General features: G+C 41.0%; 1 protein-coding gene across 1 annotated transcript in view; it reads right to left on the reverse strand.

The window, feature by feature from the left end:
- STK32B (serine/threonine kinase 32B) overlaps positions 1-22,610 on the reverse strand; it is a 281,505-nt gene that overhangs the window by 237,273 nt on the left and 21,622 nt on the right. Inside the window, exon 2 of the mRNA XM_088463551.1 lies at positions 8,223-8,278. Coding sequence (XP_088319677.1) covers positions 8,223-8,278 — 56 coding nt within the window. The remainder of the gene's footprint in view (positions 1-8,222; positions 8,279-22,610) is intronic.

Raw genomic sequence — 22,610 nt, forward strand, 5'->3', positions numbered from 1 at the left:
CTATAAGAACAATGCTGTATTTAATGAATAAAGATTTATTTGTAGTACAGATTCTCCACTGTAGACACCCTGAGAAGGTGATAGTGATTAGAGGACATCCTTTGAAAAATAAGAAACCCCCACCCTTCCCCAATCTCTGGTCTGTTCCTAAATTAAACTCTACATACTTAAAACAAAAGAAAATAATTGAATGCAAATTGTAACCGATTTGGGTCAAATCAAATGGTAATTTATGTACTCATCTGCATAAGGTGAGGCTAACGCTTTCATGAAGCTTGAACAATCTATTTCAGGGACTTTGTGTCCCTCATTCCATAATAATAATCATCGGCGCTGTAAAAACTTTATCGATTTTATAACAAAATTTTAAAATGTACTAAAATCACCAACATTATTGCAAAACATTACAATTGGATACAATTACATATAATAACAGAAGTGAAGGGTCCATAGTAAATATACTCCTAATTCAGTCTGCAGTTTTCACCTAATCCACATGTTCTCTTTTTCACACCTTTAACCTGTTCCGCAAGTCACCACTCGCTTCATCAGGTATTTGCTGCAGCATATTTAAACAATTTAATTTGATTAAATTGGTTGACCTTTACCCTGGTTGGAAGATCAATTGAAATGTAAAATGTTTAAATCACAGATGGTAGCATCTGTATAAATCTAAGAAAATAAATTAGTGTGTATCTTTTTTAAAGTGCATCATAGTTTTGATTTTGTTTCCGTAATATCGATTGTTATACAAAAAAAAAACTTTTTCCAGGTTGTTCATAGATGTCAACTTAAAATTACTTTAATACTTCATCTACAATACTACATCTGAAGATGGCGAATGCTCCTGCAGTAAAGCTCCGAAAATATTGTAATTTCGGAGCTTGATGAATTCTGTCCCCATATGGGGACAGCAGGCCTTTCAGTGAGAGAAAGGTAACCAGGAAATATCTGCTTACCGACAACTTCATTTCTACAATTGCAGGTGAGAATGTTAAGAACCTCAAAACGAATAAGGAAAACGAGGAGGGAGGGTGGTTCCCACAAAAAAGAAAAAAGGACTACAGACCAATTCTAAATTAAATAGAAAATGGGGGTATTGAATCTATCCAGTAAAATATTGACAGCACTAGAAATGTATTATCAAAGGGTTTTATATTTGCCTTTTCTTCTAAACCCAACCTGTTCAACTTATTTGTCGAACTGAATAGATATGTGAGAAACCTATGCCATAAACAGTATTTTGCATTAAAAAATCTTAACAAACAAAACATTGAAGGTTCAACAATTCTGGTAGACTCAACAATAACACCAATAGTATCTGAATTAGATAAAAATGATATTATTCCATTAAATGATTTCATTTGTCTATTAAGAGAAAATGATACAGGATCTGAAACACCTTTACCCATTTTTGACATAACAAGGTCATCAGGAAGTCAAATTTTGGAAAAATTTAAAAATAAATCACAGTTTTTCACTCTGAGATATAAAAGTTCCCCCGTTGAAAACTTTTATTAAAAAAACATTAAGAGATTTTAATTCAATATGTGTGAAAGCAACCACTGATTTGAAGTATATGATAACCTCACATCTAAGGAAAGCATAGCATTAAAAGAACTACAAAAAGATCAAACAAAACCGATAAAGCCGGGGGGGGGGGAGTAGTAGTGCAAGACACCTTTGATTACCTACTTGAAGCAACTAGACAATTATCTGATAAAAAGTTCTACACTACCTTATGTAAAGACCCTACCAAATTATACCAGAGTGAATTATTAGAATTACTTCAAGGGGTCTAGGAAACAAATTTAATCACAAAAGATGTATTTAATTTCCTTTTTCCTGTACACCCTATAACATCTACCTATTACCACTTGCCCAAAATTCACAAGTCACTGCACAATCCACCTGGGCATCCTATAATTTTTGGTGAAGGGTCCCTCACTGCTAATCTTTCTCACTAGTTGGATCTTCACTTACAAGCACTTGCTGTTTCTCTGAGATCCCACATCAAAGATACCACTCAATTTCTCAAATTACTAACAGAGATCCAATGGCAAGAAGACTCCATCTTCTTACCTGTGACGTTACATCACTTTATACAAACATACCACATGATTTTGGTATTCAAATGGTAAAAAAGAGCTTGGAGAAAGATGGTGGGATCTCAGCGGAACAGCGAGGTTTCTTACTTTCTTGTATTCATTTTATTTTGATGCACAATAATTTTATTTTTGATCACACGTTTTATCTTCAGGTCCTTGGCACTGCTATGGGGACTAGGGCCCTGATTCAGAGCCGGACACTCTGACAGATCGCTCGCTCTGAATCAGGGTGTCTTTTTTTTTATGGAGCGACCTCCTGGCCGCTCGCATTGCTGTGGGTTGCCCCCCACAGCTAATGCGAGCGGCCAGGATGATGGTCGCGATAGTCAATGCCATCGCGACCATCGGGCTCGTGACGAGACCCTTGTGGCAGGGTCTCAGGGCCGCAAGCCCCAGAGAGCTTTCAGCTGAAACAGAGCCGAAAGCTCTCCCACTGACATCACTTGTGATGTCAGTGGGCCCCACTCATGGGAACGCCTCTGTCTGGGCAGCCACCCCCTGACCCACCCACCAAAGGGGGCGTGCTGTCACTCAACATCGACAGCATACCCCCTTTGGTGCGAGACCCGGAGCGATGGATTGCCCATCGCTAGCCGGGTCTCGTGCATGCGCATGATGGAGCCGGCTCCGTCATGCGCATGTGCTCTAGGCCACCATCGATCCGGTTGCGAGCGCTCAGCGCTTGCGACCGGGTCTGAATCAGGCCCATGGTTCGCACCAAGTTATGCTAATATCTACATGGGTGCTTTCTAGGAGGAATATATATGGAATGGTCCATTGAGAACGAACCTAGTCCTCTACACGAGGTATATAGATGATTTATTTTTTATTTGGAAGGGGGATGTTTCTTCTATCACTCAATATGTTCATCACCTTAACCACAATCACTTAAATCTGTCGTTCACTGACACACACCATCCCTTCACCATCACTTTCCTAGATATTAAAATAGATATTATTGATAATGATATAAAGACATCCACTTTTCAAAAGGAAGTTGACTGCAATAACCTTCTAAATTATGATAGTAACCATCAAAAAATTGGTTAAATAATATCCAAAAGGGACAACTACACCGACTAAGAAGAAATTGTTCAGAGGGATCTCGGTTCCTTGAACAAGCTTCAGCGTTACTGAATACTTTCAAAGAAAAAAAAAACATCCTACAGAATTATTAGATAATGCCATGAAAGAAACCATAGATCTAGACAGAACATCCTTATTATGGGATAACAAGAAAGATAAAAAGAATGATCCCAATAAGTATAATGGTTCAAATTTGTTTGTTTCCAAATAAAACAGTTGTTCACATAAACTTAAGAATATTATTAAAAGAAATTTTTCTATCTTGAAAGTTGACCCTGTTCTTAAAAATGAACTCCCTGAGACACCAATAATAGTTTTTAAAAAAGCAGACAATTTAAGATGAAAACTGGTATCTAGTCATTTCAGAAAAATTACAGAACAAAAGAAAACTGATATACTCCCCTGGTCCTCCAGACCTACAGGGTGTTTTAAATGCAACCATGGGAAGTGTACAACATGTAAACATATTGAAAATAAACAAAACAGCTTCTGCTCTAAAATCTCTGGGAGGATGTTCCCGATAAAATTCATTCGTGAATTGTGAAACCGATTTAATCATATATTTGTTATTCTGTTCTTGTAAAACCCAATATGTAGGGCGAACTACCCATAAATTCAAACTGAGGTTCTTAGAACATCGACGAAATATTGTCAATCGACTTACTAAACATAGTGTATCACACCATTTCACACAAATACATGGAGGCAATCCAGAATGTTTGAGAGCTATTATTATAGAACATACTCCCATCTCCCAATGAGGTGGAGATAGGTTCAAAAGACTCTAAATCAGAGACTCTAAATCAGAGAATCATATTGGATACATGCATTGCATACACAACATCCTGATGGACTAAATGAGACCACTTGAGATAACTAGTTAACTCTGTATCTGTTCAGTATCTATGCCATCTGATATTTATAGACCATGTTTTATTGTATTAAACAGTCAGATCTCATTATTTCTGATGGTTGTTCTATTTCTATTTTTATATTTTCCTTTCTTGCTCCGTCTCTCTTTTTTTATGCATATTTATTCTCCTCCTTTTTTATATTGTGGTTAAATAATAATATACATTTTTTATGTATCTATTTTTGGCGATTCAATACAATTAGAACCACATATTAATGTGAAGATTTCCCCCCTTATTTTTCCATCCATATGCACATATCTCTATTCATTTACATATACATATTTCTATTTATTTATTTTTTCATCTGTATATCCCCACAATAGTTAATTGAAGGCAGTTGTAGTTTAATTTAAAAATGAAATATAATAGACACTTGTCTATACACCACGTTTGAGTATTTGACATCCTCATATATAGATCAGTGTAATGTATAGTCTTTATGGTTCATTAGCTATACTATAACTGCTCTAGATCATTAGCTATGCTAGGAATATAATATTGTTATTTTTATGGTTATTTTTATATTTATTCAATTCATTATTGTTTTCTTTAATATATTATTAAGATATATTTATTTTTTTATTATACCCAATCCACATAGCCATAGAAATCAATCGTTTTTGTATTAACAGGCATACTATGTGTTAATTATGTGTGCATAGGTGCATACACACACAACGATTTTTGAATGATTATCGTTAACGATATGTTTATCGTTCAATCGTTGAAAAAATTGTTCAGTTTCTTAGTTAAAACGATGAACGATTATCGTTCATGCGCGTTCACGTTTGTAGTTTGTAGTTCAGTCAGACTGACCAACTCAACGATTGTCAGTAAGGGAATATGCAAAAATCATTTGTAGTTCAAAAAAATCGTTCATTACATTTAGTAAATGAATGATTTTAGTAAACAATTTTTGTTCATTTTTCCCTTGACAAAATGAAGGAAAATCGTTTACTAAAATCATTCATTTACTAAATAGTTGTGTGTGTATGCACCTTTAGTGCTGCTTCTTCTTTTATGAAACCCTTTTTTACCAGACTGAACCCAAGTTGATCAATTAAGATAATTAAGGGAGTATCTAAACCCAACATAGCATCATGGAGATTACTTACTTTCTGAGGAAACCAGGAACATTGTCAGCCAGGAGAAACATGTGAGTTACTCCGCCGTCCATCACATTGCAGCCACCATCAGCCTCTCGCAGCACTTCGGCTATCCCACTGTTGGTGAGGACGTAGCCCCACACGTAGACCACACAGGTCATGCACCAGGCGGCAATTAATCACAGCCGCGATCAACTACTTTTGCGGCTCCTGATACACTGTTGAAGTCAGCCCGGCAAGTGTACCCGTCGGGAACGGATCCCGGTGTTTCACAAGGTACTGGACTTTCTTCCATTATACAGTGATATATCTGGACTGCAGCCTATAGGTGATCAACCACCTCCCTACTGTGGGTGCAATAGTGTGTATGCATCACACATATAACAGCATTATAGAGGACACACTGCTATTCAGGAGTGGATATTTATTCCCAGACACTTGAATTATCACATATTAGAGACCTGATCCATGGTTTAAAATTATTTGAATTGATGATCATTGGTTTATATTATTAATGTGGTCTATGCTTTTACAGTATCTTCATCTGGTATATATATTTTTTATTAAACCTTTCATATTTATTTGTGTGTTCATCTGATTTAACTAGCGCTCCACTATTATCCCTTTGTTTTGTTGATGAGCAGGAGCAGCACCTGCTGTGTGAGCTGCTAGTTATTACAGAAATATAGTTCTGTCCTGGCAGCGCACCTTTTTCTAGTTTGTTGAGAATGTTAATTTTCACCTGTTTTTGTAGAAATTTAGTGATGATGAATAGACCCCTAGAAATTAAAAGTGTATGATTTAAGATAGGTCTCTCCAGGAGTGCATCAAGATTATTTAATACAAGATTACAAGGATACAATTAAAAAATCTTTTTTAGGTTGATGTGAATCACCTTATTATACCCCTTTTCCACCAAAATTCCGGGTCTGACCCAGAGTTGGAGCAGGGTTCCTATCCGGATCAGACCCGGGATTTAGCCGGTGCCGACTCGGGATATAGTCAGGTCTGCATAGATCCGGCTTTTCCGGCGTGAAAGTGGACGCTTGGAGATGACGTCATCTCCAAGCGCCACTGAAGCCGGACCAATCGGCCGGCATGCGGCTCACTCCAGGTCATCAAGACCCTGATTGCGCCGTACACACAGCAGGGTTTCACGGGCTATTTACTTGGGTTGGATTGCCGGGTCACTCCACCCGGCGATCCAACCCTCACCCCTTTTACACCAAGGAGCTGCCCGTGTTAACCCTGCAATAACCCGGGTTTTAGCTCCGGTGTAAAACGGGTATTAGAAATGTCTGTGATTTTGGAATTTCCATTCTCAGAATTTCTAGTGGCTGTGTCTATATAGACTCTACAGAGGTCAAGTTTGGTAGTAGATACAAAAGAAAGGCGTTTGCAAATGACCTTGAGGGGTGCATCATTTATTTCTAAACTGCTCAGATTAAAAATACGTTGGTTACTCTCTACAGTAATCTTCACTTGAAAGATTGCTGGAAGTACTACTAGACTACAGTAAGAGATCTAAGACTTAGCTGTTTTTTATTTGTATAACCCACTTGTTTTTTCATCAGTATATTTTGTCTGCTATATATTAATAGTTAATGCCCTTGTGAAATATGTTATTATCTGAAAATAGTCTTTCATGTTGCCCCAGCATGTAATTGGTTTCCTATAACTGATTTTTGAACACTGTTAAATGATTAAAATCCTTAACATTGAATAGAATTGTTACTTTTATTAACAACTCTTATATGTTAAAATATTTTTCTCTGATCTTTGAAATTATGAAGTATGAAGCCGTTTAATCCCTAAATAGGAATTACTATGTTGGCTTTGATTTCTGTAGATTCATCCAATGTGATTTTAAAAGTTTTCAATTCCAGTTTACCTTTCAGTCTGGGTAAAGGTCAGACAATCAACGCTTAAAATACCCCGGAGCTATCCTAAAACTAGCGAGCAGTGACACGTAAAATGCATTAAAAGTGGTAAAGAGAGTACAGTTGGACTAACATAAAGAAACGTTATCCAAGCACTTTTTGAATACTACAGACATAATTAAGATTCTATCTACTTTGAATTTGTTACTTCTGTCTATTATTATAAATGTATCAGATTTTAACGTTTTACAATAATGTTAGCGATTTTAGAACTAAGATTTTTTTTATAGTATGGATAAACTTTGTGAATTTGACTGGAAATAACTGAGGTGAAAACTTCTTTACCATTGAGATTTAGGGGTACATTTGCTAAGTGGCAGTTTACAGAAGCTGCTGCTACTTGGCGTGTATACCAGAAAATTTAAAAATGGCAATATTATTCAAAACAATACTGCACTATATACTGTTTTCTTTTTATATGGTATGATCATAATGTAATGAGGGACATCAAGCATCTTAAAACTTTATGCAAGCCGTGGGGCCAAATGGTATATCCAGTTCGATTCCGGTAAGAACGTTGCTAGATTTAAAGTGGCAATTAGCCTTAAAGCAAAACTAACCTGGTTTTGCCTTAAAACTAACTGCTGCTTTAAATCTAGTAACTATCTCACTGGTGGCCTCAATTTTCTGGCTATTACGTTTTGGTCTCTCTCCTTATGCAGGTGATTCAACCCAGATGTGTTGCAAGTTACACATGTTTACTTTTGGTTTATATGTAATCTGAGATTATTTATGAAAGAGACCAGGGAACATTAGTAGTGGTTTCAACACTTTGAGTACTATTTAATTTATATAATTACAGTAGCTGCTTTTTTCAAGTGCATTATACACATTATCCTCATACTGTAGCTTTTATTTTGGTGGAATAAATTTCATGACCTTTTTTTCCTATCTTGACTGCACAAAAAGATGGTGTAAATGCAAGAATTTCTCTTATGAGTATCAGTCACATCAGTTTGACTGACTGCAAAGCATCTTATGATATTATTATAAACTTCCAGCCTGGAAAAATTACGGAAAAGGACATGAATTGCAAAAATAGTCTACCTTTATTGGAAATTGTCTTACCTTTCCGAAACTCCCCTTTCCAATAGCTCGTAGAATTTGAAAGTGGTCAAAATTCACTGAAAGAAAAATGAAAAAGATAAGTGGATATTTAGATACCAGACAACATCTTGCAACAAGTGACACATTGTCTAAACATCTAGAAAAATAAAATGTAGATGCTGAATTATTTTTTAGCGGAAATTGAAAGGATTTAAATACATTTAGATCTATTTCTAAACAATAACCATAATGTTTTCTTGTATTATTGTTCTGTATTATATACATGGATAAGTTTTTCAGCAATTTAAGTAGGACTAGCACCTTGTCTGTGAAGAAAATTCTTAATGTTACAAAAAATTTGTGTCACCTATTTTTAAAATTACTGCCTTCCTCAACTTTGCTTTACATATATTTCACTGCTTGTATCATAACCATTGCTTATGCTTTATATACATACTACACTCCTGGAACTGCCAGGAGACTCACAAATTTGCAATGAGTCCCCTGGAGCGCCTTAAGGGTAGGTGGATCTTATGCATCTCACCCTGGGTGATGGAGAAGTTGGGGTTCCAAGAGGGGAACTGCAGCCACATTAATTATCCCCTCCCATGCCGTTCAGGGAATTAGGGGGCTCATGAACTATTTTCTGTAATGTACAGTATAGCGGTCACTAATGCTCTCTGCATTATAATTCAATCTGTGTTGTATGGAAGGTATTGATGCTCTCTGTATTATTTGATGGTCGCTAATGCTCCCTGTATTATATGGCGATCACTGATGCTCTTTATATTGTATGGCAGTTACTGATACTCTCTGTATTGTTTGATTGTCACTGATGCTCTCTGTATTGTATGGTGATCACTGATGCTCTTTGTATTATATGGCAGCCACTGATGTTCTTTGCATTATATGGAGGTCACTGATGCTCTCAGCATTATATGGCAGTCATTGATACTCTCTGCATTACATGGCGATCACTGATGCTCTGTATTATATGTGGCAGTCTCTGACACTCTTTAAACATACCAGAGATTAGATTACAACGTTGACTTTTGTATTCAAGCAAGTCAAGTGTGACTATTTACTAGGGAGGAAGGGGTGTCAAGCTGATTCTTAGTCCTGGTGGACATAAAGAGTAGCCTTGATCCTGCTCACAGGTCTATAGTTATCATATTTTGCCCTAGTGCTTTTTGGTGTAGTGGGACTACATTTGCCATTCTCCAATCACTTCTCATTACACCTGTAATCAGGAATTGGTTAAAAAGTTTGGTTGACTGCAAGCACTTGTATATGTGATTTGGAATAATAAACATTTTTATTTTTTGTCTACAATACAGTACATTACAGAACGAGTAAAATAGGCAATCTGAAATGTCTATGTTGACTTGAAGATATCCCCCACTACAGTGTTTAGCCTTTCTTTTCCTCCTTTTGTTTTTTATCCTTTAATATTTTTCTCCTGTTTTTACAAACTGTGCCACTTGTTCTGTTTATGCACTTTTTATGAACCTCTACTAGCTGCATGCTTTTTTTGTTCATGGAAATGTAATAAAATGTGAACTCCTACACCTCTAAAAATGAATAACCATACCAAGTGCAAGACATTCATGCCACTCACCAGGCTAGGTCAGACAGGAATGGTAACACTATAACAAGTAACCCTGCAGCTTGTGGTCCCCCTGTTAGATTGGGAACCAGTCCCAGTCTGGCCAAGTATTAACTTAGAGCCTTTCATTGGGGCCTGCAAAACATGAGCACGTGCCCTCCACCTCTCAGAGTCCACTGACCACTGGCACTGTCTTGAATGCCAATAGGGGTTGTTAATTAGGAATACTGAACCACTGGAGTGCAGCCAGCTATTGTGACTCTACATGTACAATATGGTAGCCATGTAAGAACATGCTGCATCTTGTTGAACCACAAACATCAGAATGTCCATGAACTGTGATTATTCATGGCGAGGTCTAACTAGTGACTCTTACAATGGTAATACTGTGTTTGCACATCCATTTATCCCCCTGTTATGCATCTCAGAACATTACACACCTGTGTAACTACTGCCCGACACTTTGCTTCCTGTCAAGTAGTATTTCTAATGCAGTGCATACATCTTTGACCCCAATTCCCCATTCTCCCAATCCGACCCATTCCGTGGATGGGTGGCCATCGATGATTGGCAATCCGTCAGTGGATCAGGGCACTTTAAACATATAAAATGATGTATGGGCACCTTAAGTCCTTTTCATGAGGTTTTAATTTATCATTATTATTATTAATAATAACATCAACAAAAGTAAATAATAAAAGGTTTTCTCCAGTTATAATGCATTTACAAGTAGCATAGTTAATGGTGTATTGCATATACTGTATACTTGGAAAAGTATGTATTGAAATATATTTTGTAATTTCTCATTTGGTACCCATTATTTTAATTGATGATTTCATGACTTGACTTGATTGAAGCTCATCCTTCCAAAAGTCAAAGTTTTAGTAGTTCTGCAATTTTAAGTCACATATAACATATTGGTTGTCATCAATGTCACCTATATTTTAAGCTCCCAAGAGTTCTGTACAAGTTCTCGTATATAAGTTATTGTATATTATATATACTGTGTATGTATGTGTGTATATATATATATATATATATATATATATATATACTGTATATAAGATCTTGTATGTGTTGTGTGTGTGTGTATATATATATATATATATATATATATATGTATTGGACAAACAGGTGCCCTTGTTTTGCGCTATTCCTTTTAGAGTTACAGTAGAAATCTAAAGTCTTATAAAACATATAGTGGATGGCTGCACCTTTCTCTGTATATCTCTGTTAGACAGATATGCAATAGATAAAAACCAAAAAAGAAAAGGGGCGATCGTATAGACAAATGGAATAAAGATAGAGAAGGTGGGGGATGGAAAGTGCGCTCGGCCTGTGGGTGCAGTGGTTGTTGGGGAGTCTAGGATTGTATGTGTAGTTGCTGGTGTGTTGGATGTGATTATGAGCCGTATGATTGAGAGAGGCGGACACAATAGTAGAGGGTAAATGTTTTATTGGGGAAGTCACAATGCTTCTCCTGTGTGGTCCCAGGCACAAGATGGATATGGTGGTGAGAGTGAGAGAGACTGGGGAGATGGGTCGACCCTTTCAGGGTGCTCCTTGCCGTGCTGTTCAATTGACCAGCATGTTACCCCTGCTGGACCTATGGTCGACAGTCTTAGGAAGTCTTGGATGGTAGGGGAGAGAGAGCAAGCGGTGCCAAGCAGGTGTGGTGGGTGGGTGTATACACCTGGCGGCGTCCCATGTGTGTAATAGAGTCTCGGAGTCTGTTACCTACCGGTAGGTTCGGCCTTAAGTTGGTGAGGCCGTGGGGGTGTAACGTTGCTGCAGGTGAGTGGAGCTGCTGCGGTAGTGGAGATGGGTTACTGCTGATCAGGGAGAAAATTAGAAGAATGAGACGAAGATGCAGGGGTGGATATCCACCAGTTCCCAAACACCAACCAACACCACAACACACAAAAGCAAAGGCATCTTCAACCTCAGCTCCCGCACTCTCACACCCAACGACAGCTCCCTCCTCAACAAAAGCCTAAAGTTCGCACCCAACAATAAATTAAACAAATTCAAAACCTACCTCGATTTCAAAACCTACCTCGACATCAACAGATTCATCTGGAAACTCACCTTAAAAAAATTACTTTCTGTCCAATAAAACCACCACAGAGCCACCCCCCCACAAATACAAACACACATCACTCAAACCACCCTCCAACTTCTTCCCCAGTCACTTAAAAGGACACCTCGTACACACCTTCGAACACTTGGTAATAGAGAACATGAATAAACTCAACACCCGGACCAAACAGCATAACCCCAACCTAACAAACGGTGAATGCAACGCACTCAACAAACTCAAGACTGATAAAAACCTAATAATCAAACCCACAGACAAGGGAGGAGGGATTGTACTTCTTGACAGGACAGACTACATAGCAGAATCCTCACACATACTAAAAGACAAGAACACATACACAACTCTCAACACAGACCCCACACAAAAGTTCAACCAGAAATTCAAACACATACTACAGAATGGACTAGACACCGGCATCCTGACCATCGTGAATACAGTTTCATATACAACCCTAACCCCATCATCCCAGTCTTCTAGGGCATACCCATCATCTCCGGCATTAACTCCATATCAAGCAATCTGTCACAGTACATCGACCATTACCTCCAACCATACATCAAACAAAAATGCTCACACCTCCAAGACACTACACACGTTCTTAAGATCCTTAAAAACATCACATGGGATGATGACTACTGGCTGGTAACTAGCGACTTCACATCACTTTACACCATCATCGACCACGAACAGGGACTGAACAGCATCAAAGAACACCTCAATCAAGACAACTCACTGGACAAAGACCAATTATCTGTCCTCCTACAAGGCATCGAATACATCCTCACACACAACTATTTCTGGTTCAATGGGGACTTCTTCCTGCAGAGGACCGGCACTGCAATGGGGATCAAGCTCGTGCCCAGTTATGCCAACCTGTTCATGAGCAGCTGGGAGGACTCCCACATATGGACAGGGCATGACTGGGATGCAAACTTGGTCCTCTGGATGAGATATATTGATGATGTCCTCTGCATTTGAAAATGTCCCCTACACACACAACTTGACTTCACCAAATACATCAACAGATGTATCAAATACATGACAGAAATCTAATTTTCACTACACAATACAGCCAAACCTCAATAAACTTCCTCGACCTGGAAATATTCGTTGACAACCAACAGATACACACCAAAACTTACCAGAAACCCGTAGATGTCAACAGTTACATTCTATCAACCAGTGGTCATCACCCTACATTGCTCAACAACATCCCCACAGAGCAATTCAAATGGATCAGACGCAATTGCACAAGACTCACAGACTACAAGGAACAAGCTGACACCCTCAAAAAACAATTCATTGACAAAGCTTACAAACCGGACAAGTTAGAACTCACCCTCGCACAGATAGGACAAGACGACAGACAATTGCTGTTAGACTACAAACCACGACCACTATACACACACAAAAGCATCCCATTCATCACACAATACAACACCCATGCAAACAGCATAAAACACATTCAACAAACACTGGCATCTGCTACTACAAGATGAACAACTCGCGGACATCCTACCCACCAGACCAAAAGTCATCTACAAAAAGGCACCCAACATACACAATAAACTGGTACATAATCACATCCCACCCCTGCAACAAACACAGAGCACCATCTACAACACCAAACTTACAGCAGGTTTCTTCCACTGCGGAACCTGCACGAACTGCACCACCCTAAAGTATCGCAGCACCGCTCCCACCACGTCATTCACCTCATCACAAACAGGAGAGACATATAAAATAAAGGAACACATCACATGCAACACTCCCAACATCATCTATCTGATACAATGCCCCTGCAACCAACAGTACATAGGAAGAACCACAAGACCACTCAGGAACACCTCAGAAACATCACCAAAAAAACAGACAACCACAGCATTCCCATACACTTCCAAGAACACCACCAGAGCAACACCCTAGGCATCCGTTTCACAGGCATCAAACATGTCACGAGACACTGGAGGGGGGGCGACCACATCAAAATCCTCAACAAAGAGGAACTCCGGTGGATCTTCACACTCGGAACACTGACACCCAAAGTACACAACAACGATAATGAGGTAAAATCAGTCATCACCAAATAAGCCCACTTAACGCTACCCGCACGCAGACAAACACCACATACCCCTGCCTCCTTACAAACCCAGCATCCCAGCCTAGATGAAGCTTCACACCACTCACCCCCACCACACCTATAGGCTCCCCACCCGTCACCAGCCCCCCCAAACAAAACCCTCTCATTCCCACCACACACCACCCCGCAAGAGCTAGACCCATCCCACACCAGGACGTCATCCCCTTGATGAAGTCCCTTGGACGAAACGCGTTGGAAGTGACCAGACCTTGCCTCTTGGACATATGAAATAATCTACCTCCACTTTGTCCACTCAGATAATCTGCTAATTTATTATCTATTTTTTTTAAAAAGGAATGTTTCCTTTTTTAAGTGGCATGAAATATTTTTTATTCTGATCCTTCTTTTTATATTCTTGTACTGATATCCATTTTAATAGTTTATATTGCTTACTTCTATAATATTGTGTATTCCCTATGTTTCCTCCCCCCAGCCCCTTCCCTCCCAATCTATGAATTTGTGTCTCTTAATAAATTGTTTATTATTTGTTTATACATATTTATGCACTGGTACTTTATATCTATGAATTTTATCATGGGCTTTCTCATTTATTAATATTTGTATCAAACTCACGTTATGAGCACACCTTAGCAACTTAGTCGCTCTCAAGTCAATCTATTTTCTATATTATATATATACAGTATATATATATATGTGTTCTCATATACAAGTGTGAATTTTACACGTTTCTTAAAACAAATTGCATTTCAGGGTTAGTGGTTCTTTAAGTTGCCACTTGATTTGCACTTATGCTGGCCATACACTATTACAATGTAGTACGATGTGATTCATCGTACATTTTCCCTTGAACTCCCCGGCAGTCCCGATACACAATTTGGTGCTTTTAAACACACATGATCTGCATATGATTACGATCAATATGATGGGCTGCACATCTGATCATACGATATGTTTTAAGAGCAGCGGGAGCGCGCAACAGATCTTATCCTACCTAAATACTACACGATTTTGACATGATTCATCATACGATGCGTTGCAAATCGGGCAATCGGCCCGAAATCTCGCTAGTGTATGGCCAGCATAAGACATTATTTAAAAAAAGTATAAAAATTATTCTAAAAAAATTCTAAATGAAAACTGGTGAAAGATCTGCTTTAAGACATGGCTGCTTTAAGACACAGAAAAGATAAAAGGAGATTTATTTTCTGACATTAAACGTGTTTCTAGTTTCAATAAGCAATATTTTATTTGAAGATAAAGCCCATCACCCACCAGGCTTTATCATCGTTTTTAGCAAAGCAGAATAATATTAAATAAGCTTCCCCCCTTGTGTATTAATATTCAGCTGATAAACTTTATTATTAAAATGTTACTAAATGTTATTATGTATTAACATAACACCCAGCTTAGCAAAGCACAAAACACATAATTTTTAATTTTTAGAGCAAAGATTAAGAAAATGAATAAACAAGTAATTAAAGGTCAGTGTGTCCAATTTGGAGTCGTACGCAAAAGCGCCTACTCGTGGTCGCTCGTCTGTGAGATGATGCAAATGCTGCTACAAGCTCCTTCCCCAGTGTACCTCCGTTTGGCCGAAGGTGCAAGGGCTGAGACACCCACTTTTAGTGTCCCTGCACGCTGTAATACCGATTGGTGCCTCCTTATTCGCCAATATCTGTCGCACCATCAAAAGTTGCTCAAAATATCTGCACATGCGCACAAAATCGCTGAACCACGTGAACATCGGCATTGAGTGTGGCTTGTGTGCAGCCCAGAATCAGAGGCGATATGACTTGGGGTATCTCTCGCTATTGAATGGGGCCCTTCTTATGTCTTTTACAAACTACCATGACATTTTTTGTATGGATTTCTGAACATTATTCAATATATCAATTATGTAAATATCACTAATTTGGACTTGGAAATAAAAAAATATGGGTCCATTAATTCATCTCACTTCTGCAACTGCGCAGACGAGAGAGGCTGGTCCCGCACGGGGGCTGCACACGGACCCCCTCCTTTCTTAAGCCGCCTCTGCACTATTTGTAGCCATAATAAATAAAAGAGTACAAGTTGACACATTTTGGCCGTGATCCAGCGGTGGAGACAACTGTGGCTGCGTCGTTTGTCGGTTAATAGAACCTTATGAAATGCCGCTACAAAACCCTTCCCTGGTGTGCAGGTATGTGCAAGGGCTGAGACGCTGTCTGTAATACTGCCTGGTGAGTCCTTAGGAGCCACCACGGGTAGCACCATGGAAACTTGCACCAGCCAATGGTAAGTGCAGATTTGTCATCTGAGTACGACCCCTATTGTGAGTGATTGCACGTCTGTGTAAGCAAACGCCTCAGTGACATGCCTGTGACACTCCCATAACATGCACATAATACAGAACATCTCTGTGCACCTATTTAGTCACCACCCAGGACGCCCGGAACTTTTCCAAGACAATTCTGAAACCATGCGGCTCAATCATGGCAGCGCCTTTGTGCGCACACACCGTGTACCGCATGTGCCGTAGGAATCTTAGGGATTTTTTGCGAACGTACGTTAGCAAAAAATAACTCAACTCGGTGAACATCGGCATTGGGTGCGGCTCTGAATCTGGCCTCTTATGTTCTATACGGCAGCTGCCAAAGTTGAATACATGGCCTTGTCTAGCCAGGCTACAGGCCCTGGTGTCACACTCACTGATGCCCATCACAGCAACAAATTCTGGTGCCAAATTCCAAAGTTATAGGAAAGAGGGGCCTGATTAAGGGCTGTACGTAATGCCGATGCGTCACGTTACATTGCCATAGTCATGCGCAGTGACTGTTTACATGCAGTGTGATTGACAGTCAGGGGGTGTTTGAGGGAGGTAACAGGAAATGGCAGCAAACACCGCATATGTGTCGCGACCATTTCGGGGGCATCTCACCCTGTGACTTTATCCCATGTGCAAGGCCCCAGCATCCATGGCTATTCTGCGAGACCAAAGGTTCACTTAGAACTGCGATCATCGAATGTTCTGCGACCGATGCTGCGTCTTTCTGCGCAGATGCTTGGTTTTGCAAAAGCCGCCGGTGGGCGGCTCAATACATCGAATAGCATCGGCGTACACATTTGCAGCAGTGATGGTGGCAGTAGCGTGCAACTCTGAATCGGGCCCCGAGTGCAGCACAGAGTGCACAAGACCGTTAAATTATTAGATATACTTATTAGATATACAGTGTTCAGTGCTGCCCTGACATTCCACTGCGGCTCTGATAGGAACATAATTATTACCCTCACGCAGACAGCCAGAGTCCCTCCCACAGGTCTAGGACAGTGTCCTGATGGGAGGTAGCTCGAGGGGAAGGGGCATATTTATAATGGGTGCAGGGTGTGCAGTGCACACAAGCGCCCTGCCCCCATATTTAGGTTTTACTTAACTTTCCACAGTCTTCAGAGTGCTGCTCTGTGCATGCCCAGAAAAGATGTCCCCGGGAATAAGGCACGGGTGCCATTTTCCCAGGGACCCGCTCATGCAGAGTAGTTTCTGGCATTAAGCCCAAAACTACTGCATTGAGCCCACTGCCAGAGAGGAGGAGGCCCAAATGGAGGCTGCACACGGGCCCCCTCCTCTCTTAAAACGCCCCTGTCCAGGGGCAAAAGTTCATACTAGGTGCCCGGAGGCAAAATGGATGGTTGTGCACCCCACACCGGTGGCTCCAGCTTGAGCATATGCCATGCAGTAGCACAGCTGAGGGGGCAAAGGAGGAAGTAACATGATCCCGGTGACTCACCAATTGTACATCTGGTCAAATAATTCCTTATTGCGCCCCCCCTTCCCCCCTGGAGGCCAATGCTGCCACTGTCTTGTGAATGTTACGCTACTGGGCAGCTCTGAGAGAGGGTGGAGCAAAGTTCCTGGGCCCTTCTGATCCTCCACAGAGATTGCTTGGTGATGGTGGCTACAGGTAACGGGGCCAGTGGGCAATAGCCATTTTTGAGTTAGGGCAGTGGACTTATTATTTAAAAATAACCATTCCAAACATTCCATGAATATTAGCCAACTCAATAATGCATAGCCTTTCATATATATCATTGTCAGATTGTGGGTTTATTGTCTCTATATGATGTTACAGTGAAAACTATTTTCTAGGTCGTGATTTTTACTTTGTAAAATCTCAGAGAATAGGATCTGAGTCACTGGCTGCTATTTAAGATTAGGAATAATGGATTTATTCTTTTTCTTATATTGTAGCAAATAATTATATAATATTCTAATTTTTATGCAAACTATCTAGTGATGGTTTTTACCAAAGAGAATTATTTTGATCTGAACCCCCTTCAGTATCATCTATTCTTGAAGAATTACTCAACATGGACATATTCACTGCGTTTTCCTTCCCTCCAGTTTCTGGTGTATTATATTTTATATTCCCCTTTATGTTGGTGCTGATTTAGGATTTATGTTGGTTGAGTTATAGCTGGATTTTGACAATATGGCTCTTGGACAGGTGGTCTGATTCAGACTTGGGAATAGAGTGAGATATCTCTCTCAACTGTGAACCTGAACAAACCATATTGCAATGCAAGGGGTGTAAATACATAATTTATTTTACATGTGGGGTAAATACTGTCTGCTTTTGCATGTAGCCCACAAATACTGCACAGCTTTATTATTACTCTACAATTTAGATGTCAGTTTGGAAGCACTCCTCCCAAAACTAAATCTCTCTGCACATTTTAATTCTACCCCACCTGCAGTGCAGCATGGTTTCACCAAGATGATCAGTTGAGAGAGATATCTCTCTCTATTCCCAAGTCTGAATCAGGCCCAGAGATCATGATGAGCTTCCTTAACTGGAGATCCAGGGGCCATTACCTATTTCAAGCAGCATTGCACAGTCCAGTTATCATCCACAAAGTACATACAGTACCAGATTGCTATCTACATTATACAGACATCATCGTACAACAAAACAAATGTACTGACTTCCATTTCCATTACTTGTTTTTTTAACACCATACCCTCCTCCACTGCAGCTGACGAGAAGATCCCTTCAGTGCCTCACTATGTGCTAACTTGCTATGTGCTAACTGGAATGTGCTGTAGCTTCCATGGTAAGCTTTGGATCGGTAAGAAGCAGGTCTAGTGGAATAAGAAGAAGAATAACCAACAGACAACAGATATATGCCTGGCCTCCAGGACCGGACTGGGACTAAAAATAGGCCCTGGCATTTAAAGAGCGCACAGGCCCACCTCGCATCAGCATCTGGCTCCTGGCATAGACTCCTCCCCTTACTATTCCTGGCCCCTCCCACTTCTTAGTCTATTCTCTTACAAATATAATTGATATTAGAACAACATACTGTACAAGTACACATTATTCTCTGTATTGTAAATATAATACCTACAACAGAGCTCATCCTGCAGGACATTCAAACTTGTGCCATAGTCAGACATTACTGGTCTAAGTCACAAGCAAAGAAAAGGGAACGCAATTTTCCAAATGACCAATCCCTAGCTTAGCAGTTGTACAGGATTAGATAGTGGTCACTGCAGGAATTATTTAGGGCAGGGGTGCTGAACGCAGAAGACACATTTGTGCATACCAAAGCAGAGCTGTAACTACACATTTTGACAAAAGAGCATTTGTGCCGCAAACCACAGGTGAAGCAGGGAGAGCGCGTGCAAAAAAATCCAGGTGTGGTCTCGCTGGGAAGACGCGTAAGCACATAATAGTACCCCAAATCAAATTATGCCACACAGTAGTGCCTCTTAGTCACATTATTATTATCCTCTATTTCTATGACGCCATAAGTGTTTAGCAGCACCTTACAAAGTACAGTACATAAACAAATAAGTGAACAAGAAACCAGTGACTTACAGTACAATAGAATACAGAACAAGTATATGCTGCATTAGCGATCATAACGCTCAAAATAAGCAGCAGGGAGTCAGCAATCACATTGCGTCACACAGTAGTGCCCCATAGTCATGTTATGTCATAGAGTAGTGTCCCTTCCTCACACTACACTGCACAGTAGTGTCCCTTATTCACATTATGTCACACAGTAGTGCTCCATAGTCACGTTATGTCACACAGTGGTGTCTCTTAGTCACATTACACCACACGGTAGTGTTCTTTCGTCACACTACACTGCACAGTAGTGTCCCTTTTTCATGTTACGTCACACAGTAGTGCCCCTTTTTCATGTTACGTCACACAGTAGTGTCCTTTTCATGTTACGTCACACAGTAGTGTCCCTTTATCACGTTACGTCAATGACCCTTTTTCACGTTACGTCACACGGTAGTGTCCCTTACTCACATTACACCACACAGTAGAGACCATTCAGTTATGCCACCCAGAGCCCATTCACGTTATGCCACACAGTAGTAGTGCCCCTTATACATTATGCTATGCAGTAGTAGCGCACCCTATACATTATGCTACACAGTAATGCCCCTTATACATTATGACACACACAATAATGCCCCTTAAAACACATTATGCCACTCACAGTAACACCCTGGCATCTGCAGATGGCGTCTGTCAGCAGATCATGAGGTGACCTAAGATGGCATCCAGTCCATCCAGTCAGCTTCTCGCCCACCCTTGCCACGCTTTTCATCCATCGGCCGGCCGAGTCATGACATCACTGCGGCCGCACGTGACACTCCAGTTACTCCACCGTGTCCTCAGCATGGTGCCACCGGGCAATCCTGCTGGCAGCTCACAGGAGCTGTCAAAATGCCGTCCAGCCAGTCCTCCCAGATTATTCCCGGGCCCGGCCCCCGCCGTGCATCACATACCAGGCCGCATTACTAAGTAATGACGTGGCCCTGGGCTGTATTAGGACTGGTGGGGGCCCCATCAATAAAATTGCCAGGGGGAAGGAAGAGAGAGAGAGAGAGAGACAGAGAGAGGGAGGGAGGGGAGAGAGTAATAGAGAGAGAGAGAAGTGGAGGGAGGGAGAGAGAAAGAGGGAGGGACAGGGAGTGAGATATATAGCGGCCTATTCATCGTCACTTAATTTTTACAAAAGCAGAGGAAAATGAACATTTTCACCTGCCTGCAATTGTAGAAATTAGGTTTTTGGGCCATTCATCAAGAAGGTAAAGCAGGAGATATAACAGATATCTGATACTTACCTTCCTCTTGTGGAATGGCCCATGTCCCCATATGCTCTTGTGCGCATGCGTGACCCGTAGGTCACACATGCGCACTTGTCTCCTCTGAAAGGAACAGTGAAACACTTTGGGGAGACAGCTGATTTTTGGATCAGCTGTCCCAACGCTGGAGCAATGATGAATTGCTCCGGCTCTCGCGTAGCACTTCGCGGCATAAGCCACGCCCCCTACTCACGGCATTATTTCATAAAGTTAAAAGGGTGATGCTGCCAAGACGTGGGAGCCAGCCAGGGGCCCCAGGACAACCGCCCTGCCTATAATCCGGCCGTGACGTGGCCACACATAGTAGCTGCCGAAGCAGGGCTGCTAGGTACTGTAGGCAGCCCTGCACATTGATGGCTCGCAGGACCCGTCTGACTAATTCACCTGCCCGGGGGTGGAGCTTGACCGCTTGCCGTGTCATAACGTCATGACGCGCCTGCATTATGACGTCATTACGCACTGACGCGGCCACGGTTTCAGAGCATGGCGCCGCCCGGGAGGTAGTTCTGCTGGGCACGCCAGCGCTTTGTCAAAGCGGCCCTTGTGGCCATCGGCCCTTCTGGCATTTGCCAGAAGTGCCCGATGTCCAGTCCGGCCCTGCTGGCCTCTAATAATAAAATTGCAGCCGCTACAAGTGAAAGTGAGGTACTTGCTAATGCCTCTAGAACAGATCTAGAAAAAAATGAGATTATTCAATGCACTGGAGACAATTATTAAATGTTAAGGGGTACATTTATGAAAGGTCAACCGTTTGTGGGTGGTAACAGGGGAAGGTGCTTGAAAACGGGGAGTGGAGATCCGAATGCAGGCGTGCCTAATTATGCGAACGGCGTTTAATGGGAGTGCATAATTAACAAAGTAGTGTCATGGCACACGTGACATGGAAGGTTTGAACACTGACTTGATCGTAGTGCTTAAGAGAGGGTATGGTCAACCTTAAGCTCTACGACCAGCTCCGATGGTTCCCGATGCTCGCGATTAATCCTTATATCCCAGTAGATGACGTGTGTTGTGAACGAGAAGGGGGCGTGATTTAGTCTTACGGGCGCTTCTTACCCTCGGTCGTTCAGCTAACGATCTCATCTTAGGACCGCAACTTGTGATCGCTTAATTTGCATATCCGGCCCCTTTCCCCTACGACCGTGCGGCCGCAATGACCGACTCTGAATGAGGTCCATGGTGCCATGTATAGAAATCTAAACTCTATCTGGTGTGTAGCATAATGGGCTGAACAATGCTTGCTGCCAAAAGCGCAAAGGCTGAGCCACATAAGCTGTGGAGTACGTATAATATGTTGTGCCATATTTACTTTCATATTTCCAAAGTTTTATCACAGAGCAGAGTGAGGCGCATCAGGAGGTACAGCAACTTTGGCATGGGGGGTGAACATTGTCCTTCTCCCTTCAACTCCGGCTGCACCATCATTGATCATTCTACCACTGGCTGCCATCTTGCCA

This window comes from Taudactylus pleione, unplaced genomic scaffold, assembly GCF_031769625.1.
Source record: "Taudactylus pleione unplaced genomic scaffold, aTauple2 ptg001408l, whole genome shotgun sequence".
NCBI lineage: Eukaryota > Metazoa > Chordata > Amphibia > Anura > Myobatrachidae > Taudactylus > Taudactylus pleione.